The following is a 21261-nucleotide window of genomic DNA, read 5'->3' as shown; positions in this document are numbered from 1 at the left end:
AGCTGCACTACCCGAAATCTAAGTAATCAACGAAGACCTCGTCGTTAACGTTTGTAGTGCACCATCTATTGCAATAGTAATAAAATGGATTGCATTTGTCATCCTAACAGATGGCACGTCACAAACATTTGTAGTAATAATGCACCATCTGTTGGAATGATAAACAAGTCATATGTCTCTGTTACATGCCATTTGGTATGGGATTTGTACAAGTGGTGCACCCACCGTCTGTCGGAATGACAAAAGTTGCAACCAGATGTACACACAGACAGATGCTTCTACTTTTATTAAAGTGGATATTATGACATGTGCAAAGTATTGTGAAATTCTTATCTGAATGTGCTAATCAATGTGACGTTTAAAAAGAATTTGGACAATATGGTGGCACGGCGGTTAATGTGGTGATTAACAAGCTAATTAATAAATGGTTGATAAGTGGTTAAGTGTAAAGGATGTAGATTCTGTACCCAGGTGTATGTGTAGAGCTGATGTTTCTAAAGGAAAGGTTAACCTTAGTAATTGTAAAGCATGGAGGACCGGCGCTCTGTCCAGTCTGTTCCTGCCTTACGCCCCAATGCTCCCCGGCTCACCGTCAGCGCCCCCCACAGCTCTCACCTGGATTACACCCAGTGGTTTGCACTGCTGCTTCCTTGAATAAACATTCAACGTTCAACTCCAGACGCTTGTTCTCTGTATGGTTTTTAACTTTGCACCCCCTGCACACGTGGATTGCAAGTGCGTTTTTCAAAAATCACCACACGTGTGGGAATTCCTAAATACAGGAATCTGGCAAATGTCATCCCATCATATTAAAGGCCAGTAAGCTTAACATGCATCAGGAGTTAAATATTGATAAGGAAAGAATTGAGCATCACATGACTAGACGAGGGGCAGTAGTGAAGTCATCACAAGTTCAGACAAGCAGATGACTTTTCACTAATGCAGTCGTGAAAAACCCCATAAAATGTCTTTTCTTTTTTACCATACGTGGACATATGAAGACTCAATCTTCATGTAAACAGCATTTGCAATAGAACAAACACCAGGCTACACTTACATGTTGTGGTTCATTGTTTAATTTCAATAACTGTAATTGTAAATTTTATATGTGGAAAAAGTAAATCCCCCCCCCATCACAAATCCCTTAAATTAGAATCAGGTCCAAAAGACGAGAACCTCACTACAGAGGATTTGTCTGAACTGGTTTTATTTACCTCACCCTTCCATTTAGTTTGGGCTGCTCTTTGTCACTGAAGTGTGTGTTAAGCTCACTGTGGCCTTCACAATGAAAGCCTACGAGTTATCAAAAGAGATCCAAGCAATTTGAAATCTGCCGTTTCACTGTGAGGAAGATCTACAAGTGGAGATGATTTCAAACAAATGGCAACTTTTTCAGGCCCGGTTCCCCCAGCAAGTTCGGCCCAAGAACAGAGCACAAGATGCTCAGAGAAGTCTCTTGAGGGTAATGCGAGACCCTCTCTGTCAGAAGCTCAGCATAAAGTGGACCTGGTAACGTGACAATGTCCCTCTAGACATGCCATTAAATCCAACAAGGAATGGCTGAAAAAGAAAGAAATGGTGGATTCTGGAATGGCCAAGTTAAAAGCCCAGATCCGAGTCCCATCAAGACGCAGGTTTATTGAGGGGAGATTTGACTATTAAGTGGTCAGGTTGTGTTCAATGCCCAATTTCTACAGAGGGCCAGTAACAGCATGGAAGTGGTCAGACTGTGGGCAGGGATGCCCAACACATAACATGCAGTATATATAAAGCCATCAGCCACAACATTCAAACCACCACCAGGGGGGTATTCCAGAAAGCTTGGTTAACTTACCATTTGGTAAATCATAACCTCTGGGTTGATTTACCCCAAACCCGCATACCATGAGTATGTCGGTTCCAAAACACCTGAGAAGAGTAAGTTCAATCAACCTCCTACTGGTTACCCAGAGTCAATGCGCGTGCACCGTGCATACATAAAGACGTTTTCAATGGATCGCCGATTTCAAGAGTCAAAACGGAAGATCAAGGAGAAAAAAAGCGAGCAGCATATTTCACAGAAGTGGAGTTGGAGGTGTTAATGCAGGCGTTTGAAGAATTCAAGCCTATCATAATGAAAAAAAGTAATACGGCTGCATCGGCTAAAGAAAGAGAGTTGGCTTGGCAAAAAATAACGGACAGAGTAAATGCGTGAGTGTATTAAATTGCAAAATTGACATCGCCTCCCTTTTATTATACTGTAAAATAATGAAACACCCCTTCCGCACCCTTTTCACTGTTAAATCACTTTGAATGCATTCACTTTTCCTGCCATTCATTTCTTTAGGTTAAAATAACAATGTGTATTGACTAGGAATATATGGTTTTTATTTAATAAGGTGTAATCCGTCTGGATGCAGAAGAACTTTGAGCCAAGTCAAAATGAAACATAAAAACATACTGCAAAAAGGTAATAGTTGATTACACGATCACTGAACTATTGATTAAACACGATTTAGTATATTCTGTCTGTCATGTAGCTAATAGAAAGCAAGCTGAAGCCCGTCTAACTGGCGGGGGCCCACCACCACCTCCCCTCACCCCATCTGAGGAGCTGGCTCTGTCCCTTAATAAAGGGCGACCAGTGGTTGCTGGCATTCCAGGGGCACTTCGTCACACACACCATGCACCACAAGTAGCATGATGAAATGTAAGTTTACCACTATGATTTGTTTTCATTATATGACTTAATAAATTACTATCTCTGTCACTTAAAGGCTTCTTCAACATGCTTAATGTTTTTATGCAGGCTGACTTTATTGAACACAAAATCCAGTTCTTACCTGCACATTGATACTATGAATAGATTTCCTATTAACATAGTCTCCCTCATTCATTGAAGGAGCTTTAATAGGAATGTGGGTGCCGTCAATGCACCCAATTACATTTGGAAACCCTGAAATAGAAAGTCATATAGGGAAGTATCAAGTGTGTGTGCAGGATGAATACATCTATAGATATAAATAGTATCACTACATATTAAATATGCGTCATGAATTTTACTACAAAGGACAAACCTGCCACTCTGTGGAATTCCTCTTTAATTACACGCAGAGGTTTATGGCCAGGAACTGTACAAACGTGTGTAAGAAGTGTTTCAGTGCCAGACATACTGTGCGAACGGCTCTACACACAGTTGCCTTTCCCACATGCTCTGCATCGCCCACATTATACAAAAAATGCCCTGAGGCAAAAAACCGAAGTGCTATGCACAGAATGTTTTCTGTGCTAAGCGCAGACCCCGGTTTGTGACATGTGCAATATGCGGTGCCAAGAGATGGGTCAAGTAAATTAACGATTCTTTTGAAAACCGATAACGCTCTTTTAAAAAATCATTTGGAAATTAAAAGACATCAATACGCGGTCTTATTACTCTCTCCCGGCGGAAAAAACCTGGATAATTTGTGCTTCCACGTCCACAGGATCGTCATCAAAAGGGCACGCCATGCTCAGTAACCTTCTGAAACAAACTTACCCTGGAACATAACCTGCTCGGTGGCAGGTTATCTTCAGAGAGTAAGCTGCTATGGTTACATACATACCCAGAAAGTTACCTCCGTTTTTGGAACCGAAAGTTGAGGTTATCCACTAACTTACCCTTAAACTTACCCGGGTATGTCACATAACCTGCTTTCTGGAATACCCCCCAGGTAAAGTAAACACCATAAATCATCTTGTTCCAGTGGCACCTGTCCAGGGTTGGGAGATATTTGGCAGCAAGTCAGTTGGCGATGGGTTAGACAGAGGAAAAATGGACATGCGTAAGGATCTGAATGGCTTGGACAGGGGCCAAATCACGATGGCATCTCTACAAACGGCAAGGAAGGACAACCGGGTCATGGGCACCTAAGGCTCATTGATGCCAAAGGGCAGTGAAGGTTGGCCCATATGGTCCAAATCCTGTAGAGGAGCTTCTGTACCACAAACTTTTTTTTTTCTGTTTTATTTACCCAGGGAAGATGGGAACAGGATGCACTATGGGGAAAAAGGCAAGCCGGTGGAGGCAATGTTCTAGGCAATGTGCTGCTGGGAAACCTTCGGTCCTGGCATTCACGTGGATGTCACTCTGACACATAACCACCTTCCCATAAACTGTTGTAGACCACATGCAACCCTTCATGGAAACAGTATTCACTGAAGACAATGACCTCACACTCCAAACATTGTTCAGGAATGGTTTGAGGAATATGGGAGAGAGTTCAAGGCCTCCAAAACTCCCCACATCTCAATCTAATTGGACATCTGCAGGATGTGCTGGAAAAACAAGTCCAAGCCACGAAGGCCCCACCTCACAACTTACAGGACAAACATCTTGTTGGCAGGTACCACAGGACACCTTCAGAGATCTTGTGGAGTCCGTGCCTCGACGTGTCAGAGCTGTTTTGGCTGCACAAGGGGGACCTACACACTATTAGGCAGGGGGTTTTAATGTAATGGCTGATCGGAGTACAAAGTTACAAGCCTCCGATTGTATACAAAAATCTATGCAAAAGAATAATAAATTAGCAACACCACATAAGTGATACCAAAAAAATTTCAAATTAGCCATTTATTACATTAACATTACCTCTTATCATAGAACAAATACCGGCCAACATGTTTGAAAAAATATTAAGACATTCACACAGTTCTATCTTTACTTCTATCTGATCTTTCTCGTGCATTTATTTTATACATAGAAAAGTGATACCAAGACCCACTCCAGACAAAAAACAAGAGACTGGTGTTTGCTGGCAAAAGCCTAAGTGAGCTCAATCTGAAAAGGCCCGGTGGATCTAGGGGATGAATCCACAAATAACACACATTTACCGGTTACAAAACCTTTTACCCATCTGCGAACCGGAGCCAAGCTGTTTTTGTACTATAGCTGTAGAAAACAACTAGATGAAAGTTAGTCATACACAAAGATAACAAAATATGGTCATTTATTGATTTGGAATTGCAGACTGGATAACATTTCAGGCCAATAAGGCACTGCAGAGTAAGGCAAGGCACAGTGAATCACACTCAAGTACCTGGCATCTTAGTAAAGCCATCATTTTTTGAGGGAAGTGTTTGTTCTCTAATCTGCTAACAACAACTCTTTAAAGCCCATTTGCTGACACCCACCCCTGTAAGCATTAAAGTAAAAGAGGCTTTCCACATCAACACCTTGTGTAACAATCCTTTAGCATGCAAGCAAGCATGTGGCTATACATGAAGGAGTCCAGCGTACCAGGACAGAGATCCTAGGTCGTAACAGTATTCAGGTCAAGCGACCATTTTCCATTGGAAATTCACATTATGTGACCTTTACAACATTCACAAGAATGGGCCTTACACACATCAACAAATTCTTTTCTCATGGATGAAACATACCATTAAGTATGCACGAAGAATCAGAATCCCCTGCTTTCCTGGCATGCACAGCCCAATAGGACTTAGCCTGGCACTAAACATTTATTAAAAAAAAAAAAAGAATCTTGGCATACTTGAGATGTTCAATATTTACACTTTAACACATTAAAATGCAACGCCCTTCAGGAAGTCAGAAAAATACAGAATATGTGAACACGTTGACTGGAAAGGAGATGCAGATTCAGGAGAAGAAACAGACCAGTCAGAATGTTCATTTGTTAATAGAAGACAACACTGGACTTTCCTCCAGGAGGCTGAATAACCTTGTTGTGTGACCGAGGTCGAGGACCCAATCGGGGCTCATGGTCATCCACATTGCTTTGGGCTTCAGATTCCTTATTTGAGGGAGCCGGAGCCGGAGCCAGCTCCTGCTGCTTAGGCTTTTGCACTTCATCAGGCTTCACAGTAGGCTTTACACCTAGGTAACAGAAGACACTACCACATATGAGAAACATGTTTGTACATGGAGACTCCTAAAGCCGCATGCTACGCCTGCAAGCCTCACACCCCTAATCAGAGTAACTCTCGTCATCACTGAATCAGTTTGGATATATCAATATTCTATAACCACATCTGCAGTGAGCTTTAGATAGGACTGTAAAACATTAAATGTCTATGCTGAACAATTCTGTAAAGAAACTGGCTCAATCTCTACATGGGTCAAACAAATAAATACCATGAAGAATGTCGGAAAAGTCGAAATAGCATCTGGGCTTCTGCTGCAAGAAGTCTGTTTCCATGAAGCTACATATATAAAAGGTAATGAAAATTAAATTTGGAAAAGAGGGAAAATATTAGCCTGATAAATCAGTGGCAGTACATTTAAGGTGACAGCGCAAATTACTTTCACAGCATTGTGTACTTTTAATTCTTTTCCTGTTGTTCTTCTAAATCAGGGGTGTCGAACTCCAGTCCTGGAGGGCTGCAGGTTTTCATTCTAACCATCTTCTTAATTAGTGACCACTTTTTGATGCTAATTAACTTCTTTAGCCTTAGCTTAATTAGCTTAACTCGGGCCCCTTAGTTGTTTTTTCCTTAATTAGCAGCCGGACAGTAATGAGACATAAAACAAGCAAGACATGACCAGCTCACCTGTACCCATCAAACAAAATCTGAAAATAAAGATGAAGAGCCCAAAACATCTTAGGAGTTCTCTCAAAAAAACAGAACATCAACAGTTTTGGAAATGTCTGCTGTGGGGAAAAAAGAGAGCAGCAACAAGCCATGGAATTGAATAACGGGTTTAATTAGCAGCAAGAATCAGCTTCTCATTAAGGAACTGGATGGAGTTTGAAGCCCCAATTTAGCTGGTTATCTGTTGGCTCGTTTCATGTCTCATTTCTGTTTGGCTGTCATTTAATGAAGAAAAGAATCAATTCAGAAGACTTAATCCTTAAAAACAGGGCTATTAAAATAGAGGGAAAATATGTTAAATGGCAGTGAAAACTGGACACTGATTAGGAAAAGGGTTAGAAAGAAAACCTGCACCCACTGCGGCCCTCCAGGCCTGGAGTTTGACACCCGTGTTCTAAATCTTTCAAAATCAACTTTGCCATAAGTATTTTTAAATAAAAATTTAATTAGCAACTTTTTCATATTTTACAGCATTTAATAGATATTTTCTACTGGAGGTTAAATTTAATCTCACCCTGTGCAATCTGCAATTCCAATGATTCAGGAATGTCTTGTAGTTGTTTGTCACAACACGTATTACTGCCTTGTCAATAATTTCAGACAAGTGTGTTTCCAGTCTCTGCCCGGCTTGCCGAGAAAACATTCAAAGTCTTTTCTGAAAGACCCCACCACTTAAAAAGAGCTGCTAGGTCCCAGTCCCCTCCACCTTTAAAACCCAAAGTATACTTATGATAATTTTAAAGTTTACTGCTTGGCAGTGTGTACTAGAATGACAGGCAATTCTAAACTAGTCCTGAACAAACAGGCTCTGTGATGGACTGTCACTTTGTTCACGGTAAATTCCAATCTTCTACATGATGCTGTCAGAATATGTTGTGTCCCACTGCAAATGCACTGGAATAAGCAAGTTTGTGTGCATTATTTGTAAATTATTTGAAAGGTGTATTGTGGTACTGAATACAGCTGTGGCAGATTCCATATTAAATCAATGAAATTAGGTTAAAACCATTACTCTTTAGGTGACGTTACAAGAGAACAACCTAAGAGCTGGCAAAAATAATTCTTTGCACACATTTAATAGTTTGTTGCCAGAGAGGGATTTTATTTTTCCCCAAAGAAACAAAAATTGCAAAATGAATAAGCAAAGAGTTAAATTCACCTTCACCTGAATGAGTACACATAATGCAAAATATGAAATTATAATTAAGTGCATATTCATAAAGACAAGGTAGTTGTTAATTATGCATGTGCTTGGGCATTTTTGTGGCAGATGAAATTACATAAGTAAATATGAAGTACTGCACACAGAAAGTAAAACGGTTAAGTTTGAATACACAATGGAAGGTCTGAAAGTACAGTACACCTTATAAGAGGGGCCTACGAGTCATAGCAGACTGGCCATTATCAACCTCCAGGCAATGACATCAAGAAGGCTAACAGAATGTTAGGTTACATAGCACAGTGTGTACAGTACAAGTCAAAGGTGCTTATGTTTCAACACAAACTTGAGAGGACTCGCCTGGAGTACCCAAGTTCAGTTTGGTCTCTGGGTTATAATAAAGATATAGCAGTACTTAAATAGTCTAAAGAAGAGCAACTGTGCGGACTCCAGCATACAGGTTATGAAGAAAGACTGAAGTAGCTGAACCTTTTCTTTTTAAGCAGACAGAAATTAAGTAGGGACATGACCGAAGTGTTAAAATTTTATGAAAATAATTTATACAATGGATCAAGAATATTATTTTAAAATGAGCCCAATATGAACACATGGCACAATTGAAAATTGCTAAGAGTAAATTGTGCACAAATAGTAGTATGCTTTTCTTTACACAGAGAACTACAGACACTTGAAATAAGTAACAAAGAAACATAAAAAATACCAGGGACATTCAAAACTTGACTTGACGTTGTTCTGGAGGATTTAGGTGGATAGGATTGTAAAGCTTTACTGGGATGAATGGCCCATTCTTGTCAGTCCCTTTTTGGGCATTTCCATTAAAAGGAAGTAATGCAGTTGAAAATGCAGGATACATTAACTATGTGCAAATAGCACCAGAAAAAAAAAAATTTAGTAATGGTGAAACAAGCATACTACGTAAAGGATCAGAAATTGACTCTGGTAGTGCACCTGGAGCCATTACTGACTGCAGGACTGCTATGATGGCATAAATATTTAAAGTACAGTTTGTTAGCTTCCTCTGTACTTCTTAGACTGTCAGGTTTTTGAGTCAGAACTATCAATTGTAGTATCATGTTATCACTGAATTTCTAAACAACTGAAGCATGGTGATTATCCAATACACCAACAGTCTACAGTGTAATTAAATATTAATATTATGCCTTAAAAGGCCTACATAACCAATCAATATTCACTGGTATACTTTTTATTTTTGTGCTAGTCAATCAGGGATTGCTATTAAAATAAAGCTTTCACCCCCCTTTGTTATGACAATAACCCTGCACATAAATGTGGCTCTGGGATTCAAAGAGCTGCCATCGCCACACTATCCTCCACACCTGGCATCATGCCACTATCATCAGTGCCCCTGTCTGTAGGGTTGTGTCCATTGGACATTCTATTCCAATCCTGAAAATGTCAAGTCAACTATAGAAGCAAAACGAAATGTTTTGAATGGTATAAAAAAGTGTCTCGATTACTGTAACAGTACAGAGGGATGAAAGATAAACAATAGTAAATTCAAATAAAGCTTATCATTTTAGGCCAGACTCAAAAAATTACATACTTAAATTTCCCTTTGGGATTATTTACTATAAAAATATTGAATTTAAGACAAAAATGGAGCCATCCTCCACAAAAGGCCATCTCCCAGCTTTAACTGTGGACTCCAAATGACCAGCATTCTTCACTTTTCAGCAATTTCCTCATGACTGTTTTGACAGCTTAGGCCCCTTTATTATTTCTGTACAAAATAACAACGAAGCTTCCAGTACAATATAGTAGTCCGACTTTGTTTAATGTTACTGAACAAAATCTGCCAATTTTAAATGGAGTAGTCATTGAATTTAAAGTTAACAGAGCTACAATGCATGCTTCAATTTGTTGTTAGCCTTTTACAAAATAAACTTTTTTTAAAAAATAAATGTCTTACTCAAATATTATACAATGCTCACCTTCTGTGTTAACCTCAGATTTTTTTCCCACAAAAATACCAGTATCCTACAAATGAAAGAAAAATATTTATTTTACCCTTAATTCACTGAAGTTAGTGAAACACTTAACTCTGACTTATTTTGATTGCAGCAAATAACTCACTAGGCATTTATCCTTTAAAGATTCAACATAAATCAGGCATAAAATGTATTATACTGACTAATATATGAAAAGAAAATTTTAATGTAAGGTGTTTATGAAACAACTACTACAGATAAACATTTAAGTGTACCAAGTAATATAGTTTAGTATGAGTATTTGTGCAATAGGAAGGATCATTTTTTAAAGATGGCACAATAAATGCAATCAGCTTTGAGTAAACATAGTTGGAGCTTTATTCAGAGATGATGGGTTCATCGACTTAAATGCAGTCTGACCTTGCTGGTTCAAAAGGAAGTAACACAACTGGTGCAACAGGCAATGAAAAATATGAAATACTAACCTAACAAATGAAACTGCAAGAGGACAGCACTCATTTATCTAACTTTTAAAGCATCAGAAAAGATATAATCATGCATGAAATACCCAAGCTGATTCACACGTTGTACTCATTTTCCTAAATTAGTGTTCTGTATTTAAGAATGTAGGAAATGCTCTTAGTTACCATTATGGAAACACACAATCTCACAGTGTTTAATACAAGGATTGTTTTTTTCTAATGAAGTTTTAGCAGGATGTATATTAATTACCTTTGGCTTATTAGGATGGATACGTGGCACTGATGAAGCTTCAGATCCTCCAAAAATATTGCTAGTTTTTCCTCCAGGTGGTTGGGAGCGAGTCTGCTGCTGGCCAGATTCTGGTTCTTTGAAAATCCCACTGTCCTTTCCACCTGTACACACACACATATATATTAGGGCTGGTCAATTTTGAGCTTTAATAAATGGCTGACTCCCAAGGCACGTGTAGTCCTATTACATTTCTGAAGTAGACACAAACTGTTCACTCAAGCTTCCCTTTCATTAGCATATTTTTCCAACACCAGTTCAACAGAAAAGTTATTATCATGGGCCCAAATAAAGGCAACCTTCAACTTAAATATGCAGTGAGTAGATAACCACCTGACAAGATGATGCAAGGAGCACAGTCCCACAGACAGCCTCCAGGAGAAACTGGCATAGTCCTGCACATGTGAAAACATACATACTGCCAGAGGGCAGTATGCCATGTTTGTAAACTACATGCCCCAGAATGTTGACATGCAATGGCATCAGCATAACTTGGACAGCCTGGATAAAACATGTTATTGTCCCCCCCACCCCCAGGATGCTAGAAATAGGTGTAGTTACTGGCAGACATCTCTTAGTAGCTCCTTGTTATGCTCCCACACGACGCTAGAAATAGTGTAGTTACTGGCAGACCTGTCTGACCAGCTCCTTGTAGAGTTACAGAGAATGTTCCCTTGGCAGCTACAGGACACACAGCTCCAAACTGCAACATATGGAACAACAGAGTACATGAGAGGCCATTCCTCATTGCCAGTGCTTTACAAAGTCAGAATGACAGTGGGGCAAATATTCATCTGTCAGGAGGTAGAGAAGCTATGTTTTGGAATAAAAACAAGAGACAGGAGGCAAGGTTAGTGCTTTGCAGGAGCTGGGGTGGGCATGTCACCACAGCAGGTTGCCAGTAATTTAAAACCTGTATAATCAGATTCGGAGACACAGCAAAATTTGTTGTGACAGAGATTAGATTAGGTAAACTTTATAAATCCCAGCAACTGCTGCTTATTTGTATTTTGATTTACTCTCTTTGGTACATTTTCCCTGTCACTACTTTGTAAATGAAGGCATCACATTTTTGTATCTTTCAACTCCTTGGTATTTTGCTAAGTAGGGAGGGTTGCCTCTTCAACTCTAACAGCATAAAGTGGTGTGAAAAACTATTTGCCCCCTTCTTGATTTCTTACTCTTTTGCATGTTTGTCACACAAAATGTTTCTGATCATCAAACACATTTAACTGTTAGTCAAATAACACAAGTAAACACAAAATGCAGTTTTTAAATTATGGTTTTTATTATTTAGGGAGAAAAAAAATCCAAACCTACATGGCCCCGTGTGAAAAAGTAATTGCCCCCTTGTTACAAAATCACCTACCTGTGGTGTATCACACCTGAGTTCAATTTCCTGATTACTGCCACACCTGTTTCAATCAAGAAATCCCTTAAATAGGAGCTGCCTGACACAGAGAAGTAGACCAAAAGCACCTCAAAAACTAGACATCATGCCAAGATCCAAAGAAATTCAGGAACAAATGAGAACAGAAGTAATTGAGATCTATCAGTCTGGTAAAGGTTATAAAGCCATTTCTAAAGCTTTGGGACTCCAGCGAACCACAGTGAGAGCCATTATCCACAAATGGCAAAAACATGGAACAGTGGTGAACCTTCCCAGGAGTGGCCGGCCGACCAAAATGACCCCAAGAGCGCAGAGACGACTCATCCGAGAGGTCACAAAAGACCCCAGGACAACGTCTAAAGAACTGCAGGCCTCACTTGCCTCAATTAAGGTCAGTGTTCACGACTCCACCATAAGAAAGAGACTGGGCAAAAACGGCCTGCATGGCAGATTTCCAAGACGCAAACCACTGTTAAGCAAAAACAACATTAGGGCTTGTCTCAATTTTGCTAAGAAACATCTCAATGATTGACAAGACTTTTGGGAAAATACCTTGTGGACTGATGAGACAAAAGTTGAACTTTTTGGAAGGCAGTTTGTCCCGTTACATCTGGCGTAAAAGGAACACAGCATTTCAGAAAAAGAACATCATACCAACAGTAAAATATGGTGGTGGTAGTGTGATGGTCTGGGGTTGTTTTGCTGCTTCAGGACCTGGAAGGCTTGCTGTGATAGATGGAACCATGAATTCTACAGTCTACCAAAAAATTCTGAAGGAGAATGTCTGGCCATCTGTTCGTCAACTCAAGCTGAAGTGATCTTGGGTGCTGCAACAGGACAATGACCCAAAACACACCAGCAAATCCACCTCTGAATGGCTGAAGAAAAACAAAATGAAGACTTTGGAGTGGCCTAGTCAAAGTCCTGACCTGAATCAAATTGAGATGCTATGGCATGACCTTAAAAAGGTGGTTCATGCTAGAAAACCCTCAAATAAAGCTGAGTGACAACAATTCTGCAAAGATGAGTGGGCCAAAATTCCTCCAGAGCGCTGTAAAAGACTCATTGCAAGTTATTGCTGCTAAGGGTGGCCCAACCAGTTATTAGGTTCAGGGGGCAATTACTTTTTCACACAGGGCCATGTAGGTTTGGATTTTTTTTTCTCCCTAAATAATAAAAACCATCATTTAAAAACTGCATTTTGTGTTTACTTGTGTTATATTTGACTAATGGTTAAATGTGTTTGATGATCAGAAACATTTTGTGTGACAAACATGCAAAAGAATAAGAAATCAGGAAGGGGGCAAATAGTTTTTCACACCACTGTATATACTAAACCAAAGCCAGATGGAAGTTAATACTAGTATATTCAGTCAGTTTCTAACCTGCTGTATCCTAACACAGGGCCTCATGGGTCAGGTGGAGCCAATCCCAGCCAGCACAGGGCGTAAGGCAGGAACAAATCCCGGGCAGGGCTCCAGCCCACAGCAGAGCGCACACACCAAGCACACACATTAGAGACAATTTAGGATCACCAATGCACCTAACCTGCATGTCTTTGGACTGTGGGAGGAAACCCACACAGACATGGGGAAAACATGCAAACTCCATGCAGGCAGGACCCGGGAAGCGAACCCAGGTCTCCTAACTGCGAGGCAGCAGCGCCACCACTGCATCACTGTGCCGCCACTTAGTATATTCACTTCCAACTTAAAATGTACATGTAAACTAAGAGGAGCACTGCTAAAAAAATCTAACAACTGAAACTACAAGCAGGCCTGACAGAGGAGAAGTTAGCGGTCAGTGTGATTTTGGATGCATAAACTTCCTTATTTCCAAATGCCCCTGGCACCATTTACTTCTTTAAAAATTGACAGTGCAGACACTGATAAAGTAAACATGCAAGACTGCAAAGTAAAAGACAGCATGCGCATTTTGGTGATCAGTTTTTAGATCTGGAATATAAAAAACAAAAAAATTTTGAACTGTCGTTATAAATACCAAATACACCAGGATTGTATCACAAACTTTAAATTCAAAAAGAGGAAGTACCAAAAATAGATGCAAGTAAAATGTTTCCTTTCAAATGTGCAAATTACAGTAAATCAGATGTTCCAGCTGAAAGATCCTGGATGATTTTAAATGTTCTATGGAGATCAAACAACTCAGGACTATTAAAATAGAACTTACCTGGTGGGTTTGTTCTTTTTGGGCCACTCTGAGGTTCTTCTGAAGGTGGTGCAAAGATACTCGAAGTCATCTTATGTGATTTATGTGTACTGGTATTTTCTTCTGCATTTCCAAAAAGGTTACTGGAGCCTCCTCCGGGTGGTCTCAGTACCCTGAAACAGGACATATCCAATTCAGACACATCTATCTAATGACATGACCCTCACCTTCCACGACACGTGCAGGGAAACATGTAACTTGGAATCAGTTGCACTTTGCAATACTGGCTCTAGCAACTGAGGAGTGTGAGATGTTAGAAACTGCAGTCCTTTAAGCTGACAAGCCCTCTGTCTAACACACAGTGTCTCTGGATTTAAATCTGACACTGCCTTTAGGCAAAAATATGATTGCCCTCATCCCCAAAGGCAATCCATTCCTACAATTCTCATTCAATAATTTAGCTTATAATGTAAAGCACACAACAGCATTTGGAATGTCTCAGATGCCTCAGGGAGTTCAGGCTTCCCTCCCAATTACTAAAGAACATCTAAACATCTGCCATTACAAGTACTTTGACAGGAAGTATTACCGCCGGGAATGCATTAGGACCACAAGGCTCTACAGAGAGTGGTGCAGTCAGCTGAACCTATCACTGTGTGTGCACCTCCTAACATTGAAGACATGTACACCAAGCACGGTCAGCCCAAAACAATAAAGATTACCAGAGATACTGTCCATCTCAACAACAGACTCTTTTCTGTGGTGTGGTCAGGCAAGTCCAGTTCAGAGACAGTGAGGAGCCTTTTTCCTCAGTCCACCCACATCTTGAATAAGGAAAGTGTCTATATCTTGAGGCCTAAACGCTGTACAGCGCCTGACCCGGCATGGACTCGCACTGAGGCATGTGTAAAAACACAAAAACACGATTTTTCTTCACCTGTGAACCCCACAGACATAACACAGTCCCAGTAAGCATTTAAACACACACAGAAGCACTCCCTTCTCGAACCACCACTCCTCCCTGGCAACTTTGTCCTCTTCCTCTCGATTCTGGCCCAGAGTGGTGGCTGCTGGCCCTTTTTATAGCCCACCCGGAAGTGCTCCAAGTGCTTGATCACCTGTTTCTGATTGCACTTCCGGGCGGGGCTGTAGAGTTGTCCATGCGGCCATCCCAGATCCCAACAGGGCTGTGGAGAACTCCATCTGCCAGAGCCCTGTGGGAAACTGAGGCACCCTCGACAGCCAAGGAGGCTGCCACCAAGCTGGGCATGGGAAACGGCCACCCGCCACAATCTACATGATGCCATATTGTTAATGTAAAAAACTTAATATAAGAGAGTTATTTATTTAGTTATTACTAATCACATATTTAAAATTCTATCAAGGATTTTTGTTATTTATAAAGTCATGTATTATTATTTTTCATTTATATTTTTCTTAAAGGCACAGTCATTGGAGTTGAGGAACTAAGCATTTCATTACACACTGTACACTATGCATATTTTGTATGTTAAAATTATATTGATTTATAAAAAACAAGAAAATGTCACTCAATTAAATATTTCTGGCACTGCCATTTCTGGCTGCGATTCAATTTAAAATGTATATATTTGTTGTGGGTATGTTTGACTTAAAATTCAATCACAATTGTGTATATCGCTTTTTATCTGAAATAAGATATTCTTGGCATTATTTATTGCTACTAACATTTAAATCATCAGTGCCATCAAAGTGACTGGAAGTTAAAATCATTGGTCAATGAATTGTCAGCTATGCCCACTGCCATCATTCATTCCTGTATTGCTGATATGGTCACACTGTATTATGGAAGGCATCTTAAGGTCTAAACAGTTGTGCATTGATTTTTCTTAAGTCAATTACTTTCATAAAGGCATTTATTTTACCCGTTTCCACAAACATCACCAATTTAGACAGATGGCACTTACATGTTAAATTGCCTTATGTATAATTTAAACAGCTAAAATCACTAATCTAGAACATTATAAACCTTATCAGATTCTGTTGCTCTTTACTGTGTGAGAATAAATCTCACTTAATAGAAAAGCACAAGATTTAAAATAAAATCCACTGGCAGACAGTATCCACTTAAAATGCCATGTTAAACCCTAGATAGGCTCATAATGTACTTTGTCATTTAATATTAATACACTATAAATGCAAAATTATTTTACTTTTCTTAGCAATTCATACACTTTACATTGAAATAGAATTGAAGACAAAAATAAAGTTGACACTCACCATTGTTGTTCTGTTACATGTATGTGTATGTAAACACCACTGGAAAAGTGTGAAAATAAGCAATAACATGTTTAAATATATTATAAATTATTAAAGAGTGGCCAGCTGTAATACTGGTGGGGCCACAGAGGGTGAACGTCTTCCTAATATTGGTCCTGATATTTTAATCCCAACTGTACTGCATTCATAGATCTTTCTTCAATCAGTGGCACTCAATCTTTGACACTGTGATGTGATGCCCTAATGTGGTATGCTCTTCTCTATTGACTGCATTTTGAGGACATTCGGAATCATCTATTAGCTTTTGATCCCATAACATATTAGTATTCAAAGCAAAGAGGTCTAAATGGGGAAATCAAGAAAATAATCATCCTAGGCAGATTATTTTAAATAAGAATGACATCTTATCATATTATTGGTAGCATTACAGATCCTAGTAATGTCTAAATTATATAAAAGACTAACTATACAAGCAAATTACTATCCTGGAAAGGTCACCATTACATAGATATGTAATCTGAAGAGGTTTACTTCACTAACCTTTGATTAATCTAAATTATGCTTTGAATTTTTCATGCTTGTTTACATCTTGGTCCACAAAGTAGTACATATCAGACTGCAGTGTGAGCCATGAAGTTCTGTTAAAATACTGTTACTGGCCTTTTAGCAAAAGTAACTAAACCGTGTGAATGAAAAACCAAAAACATAAGACAAATTATAAACCAACAATTCAGATTATTCTAAATTTGGCCACGGGTAAACAGGCAGTAAAACTGATTAAGGCCCATCGCAGAACATGAGGTACTCTTAATTGTCTGAACCTCTGTATATGTTACCTACACTGTCATTGTTGTACATCAGGGGTCTAAATCACTGGCATAAAGAACAGATATGCAAGTCGCTACGCCATCGATACGCACTTCTTCTAGTTTAAGGCAAAACTACCTCCTAAGGAAATAAGAGTGTTACTAAAAACGGCCTTAGCATGTAATGAGCTGCGATTTCTAAAATGCCACACAATCATACAGGTGTCATGGCCGAATGTCTTTTTCATACAGTTTACCTGCTACTTATAGAAAAAAAAAAGTTTGAAAAACAAGACTATGACCAAGTGAAATAACTGTATTTAAAACTATGCCTCTCCAAATCTGGGAGCATTCCAGCGCCTCGGCTCGCCGAGCCCTAAACCCGCCCCCCCGCAGTAAAGTATAATTAGAAAGCACAAAGATGTAAACATGGAGCCATCGAGAAGAACGTCTGACTCGAATTCTAATCGCAATATTACTGCTGTTTGTTGCTTATCCAAACACTGTTCGTAAGAGCGAAGCGAAACCGGCGTGAATCGGCCTCACCCGACACAACTAGCTTGCGCCTTAGGGGCAGAGTACACACGCAGGCCGACTTGCGGATGTGTCTGCCACTCCTGCCAAAGCGACAAGTCAGTACACTCCAAAAGCAACGTCAGTTTGCAGAAACGTTATAACCAACCTGGAGCTGGGCTTGCTGCACTCGTCTATACCCTGGAAGGTGTTGGTTGAAGTCATTGCTTGATTTACCTCACCGCCACACTTCACTACCCGACTTCCCGCTCCTTTCCGCCGACCTGCACTAAGCACATAGCAGCTAAAGCGACCGGTTAGCGTGCGCTTAGCGGAACGCTCCGCCTACTACACAGGGCACCGTTCGCCACGGCCGTCACTATTGGTCAAGTGCTGACACAAGCTGCTAGAAACATCCAATCGTTTTCCACCTTTCGAAACGCTAATTTGATTGGCTCTCTGGACCCACCCACTTAACGGCTACTGTTTCATGATTGGCTCATTGTGATGTCACACACTTTCTTGCTAACGTTTCGTACGGCAAGATACGTATCAACGTAAGCATAATGTGCGGCCAAGTTAACGTTTCTTTACAGTTGGTGCTTTATTATAAAAGGGTGTAAGATCAATGTTTAGAATGAAGTACGTAGAGATGCTTAAACAACGCAAACAATAAATCTGAAGTATCGTTGTATATGTATACATGAGCTATGACGAGGACTGCGGGACGAAGACATGGTCAAATAATTAAGAAGGCAAAACAACTGGCATAAGGTAGATGACGTGGTGTTGGGCTGGAGGGTCAATAAGCGCTATGTAGCCAAGTTCTGGCCTCCAAAGTACAAAAAGCCAGTCCTGCATCTTCGGGCGGGAGCGAAACCTTGACTGGGCACCAGACTATTAGACTGGCACATTCACTCATAAGAGTGCCAGTTTAGCCATTCCACCTAACCAGCATGTAATTGACACATGAAAGGAAATCCGAAATGCCCGAAGAAGAACCTACATGGAGATAATGATAAAGTGCAAATTTCTAGAGCAATGGAAAGATGAAGACTTGAACCTAGTCCCTGGCACTTTAGGGCAGCAACACTAAACACTAGCCTACCCAAACCTAATGGGAGTTTGTGTTTTATTGAAGGTTTTTTTTTTTTATAATTAGTTGTTGTTATTTATTTGTTTATTTATTTACATTATTCATTGATCTATTTATGGTATGGTATAGTACTTTACTTGTCTTGCACTTGTCCTGTATTGATATATATTGCACTGTGGTCCTGGGGAATGTTACTATCCATACTGTGGATAGTATGACAATAAATCTATTTGAGTAAGGCATAAGAATTGGTTGGGGACCATTAAAGCAGCTACATTTCATTTAAATCAGTACGTTCCTTAGATTTTATGGCACACCATATTTAATTAGAAACTTTGTTTCTGCTATGAATATGTTTGATTTTTGTAGACGGTGTTTCCTCTCTATAACCTTGGGAAAACTATATTAAACTTGCTACCCTCCATTTCATATCTTCACACAGACAGACTGGCTGTGACATTTGGACCTCAGAATCAGAAGGCAGATGCATATCAAGTTGAGTTAATGGATGCCACCCCAACCCCCAACTCCACTCAGCTGAGTAGACGGCCATCTCATTTGAAACTACAAGGCTCCATATCATGCAGGGGCAGTTACTGCCCCTTGCTAATTATTGTCCACTTTGTTCATGTACACTGCGATGGCCTGTGTGTATGTGACAGACCTCTGTGTGTGCCCCTAGAACAGGCACAGTGACAATACTGATCTGACTCCACAGATGACAGAGCTACATACTGTAGACATCTCTCAAGCTGACTGATTACTCTTTAAGCAGAGGAAGAAACTGGTTCCTACATTTTCTCTGTAGCCCTTAACATTCTTTAAAGGTCTTCACACATTACACTGTTGAATATGATGGTCTAGGTTTTGTGATCATACACAGTGGCGTCTTCAAAGGCTGCCCCTCTGGATCCTCCATAATACACGCTGGAGAGCTTACTGGCTTGCTTCATCACACCCTTGTGTGGCAACTGGCTGCAAGACCATGGATAACATTATTAAAACAATCCAGTTCACCACTGGAGCCACCTTTCCATCCACACAGAACAAAAAATGTGTTAAGAAAGCTCCCTATGCCACATCAGACCCCCTGTACAAACACAACAGCAAGCCATTAGCGCACCTTCTCATTTAGCAATTGATAGTGTAGCATTTGATGCTACCAATCAGTCTGTACAGTCTCTTCATGTTCCTGGCCATCCATAGTGGTCATGGGTTCAAATTCATGTTTTTTGTCTCTCTTGTTCGTTTTTGATTCTTTGATTTATGGTGATTATATTAATGTTACTAGTGTTGATTGTGTGCTTTGTTTTTGATTTTATTTATGTGTGTAAGCGGTCTGTGTTATGTTCCATGTGTTTTGTGGGTGGTCCCCTAAGAGGCAGGACCACCTGAAAATCACTACCAGGAAATGCCCTTCACCCTATACATCCAGAGGGTTTCCTACTGTTCCTGGCAGTTCATTTCAAACATGCCTGTGAGTTGGTGAATTTCCTTGTGTTTATAATGAATTCTATTAATTATTGGATTTCTGACATTTCAACTTTTTGCTTCAATTTTTGACATGTGGCATTTGTTTTGAAACACCTTCGTGTTTCATGCAATTCCATTTTTTTTTTAATTTTATTGTAATCATTCCATACAAATAGATACATTTTTACAAAAAAAAAAAAAAAATAGGATGAAAACAACGTAACCCCCACCCCTAAGAAAAAGAGCATGGCCAATGGAATTCTGTTTTTTCTTTGTGCACCACAGGTCTTTGAGATTGGAATACTCTTTGTGAAGAATATATCTTTTAAAGATTCAATGTTTGCCCTTTAGTAATAGCCGGGGTTTGACAGTGATATTCCCCTATAATGGGTATTATTGGAAGTTAGCATAGTTCCTTGAATTATGTGGTTGTTACTTGTTCTGTCTGATGCAGGTGTTATGTCCATATCTAATAAATATCACATATGGTTTATGTATCAGAAATCCATCCATCCATTTTTCCAACCTGCTGAATCCAAACACAGAGCCACGGGGGTCTGCTGGAGCCAATCCCAGCCAACACAGGGCACAAGGCAGGAACCAATCCTGGGCAGGGCGCCAACCCACCGCAGGAAACACATACAAACACACACCAAGGCCAATTTAGAATCGCCAATCCACCTAATCTGCATGTCTTTGAACTGTGTTAGGAAACCGGAGCATCCGGAGGAAACCCACGCAGACACAGGGAGAACATGCAAACCCCACGCAGGGAGGACCCGGGAAGCGAACCCAGGTCTCCTAACTGCGAGGCTGCGCCACCATGCCGCCCTGGATCAGAAATATCACTGGAAAATGTGAAGCTTTTTTTTCCTGAATATGTTTGGGTTTACCTTAAGAATCTGGACCTGCTACATGCAAAAACATGTCTAAATCACATACTGCTTTATTGAAATCACCTATTTTTGTGATTTTCTCTCATGGGTATACTGTATATATGCAATAGAAATTACAAGTGGAACATCTATGGTGATGTAAAAGTACTGGCACTGTCACTAGGAGTGCAGCTTGGATAGTTCCATTTG

At 40.0% G+C, this 21261-nt stretch overlaps 1 protein-coding gene across 1 annotated transcript; it reads right to left on the bottom strand.

Annotated features, from left to right (window-relative positions):
* Positions 1–4569: 4569 nt before the first annotated feature.
* jpt2 (Jupiter microtubule associated homolog 2) lies at positions 4570–17935 on the bottom strand. Its single transcript, XM_039774257.1, has 5 exons — positions 17777–17935; positions 14051–14202; positions 10432–10574; positions 9703–9748; positions 4570–5854 (listed from the first exon to the last, which is right to left on the bottom strand). Exons 1-5 carry the CDS (start codon positions 17830–17832, stop codon positions 5655–5657), a joined length of 597 nt encoding a protein of 198 aa, XP_039630191.1. The 5' UTR covers positions 17833–17935; the 3' UTR covers positions 4570–5654.
* Between the last annotated feature and the right edge of the window lie 3326 nt (positions 17936–21261).

This window comes from Polypterus senegalus, chromosome 13, assembly GCF_016835505.1.
Source record: "Polypterus senegalus isolate Bchr_013 chromosome 13, ASM1683550v1, whole genome shotgun sequence".
NCBI lineage: Eukaryota > Metazoa > Chordata > Cladistia > Polypteriformes > Polypteridae > Polypterus > Polypterus senegalus.
The sequence above is the reverse complement of the archived record's forward strand: the minus strand, read 5'-3'. Positions and strand labels throughout refer to the sequence as shown.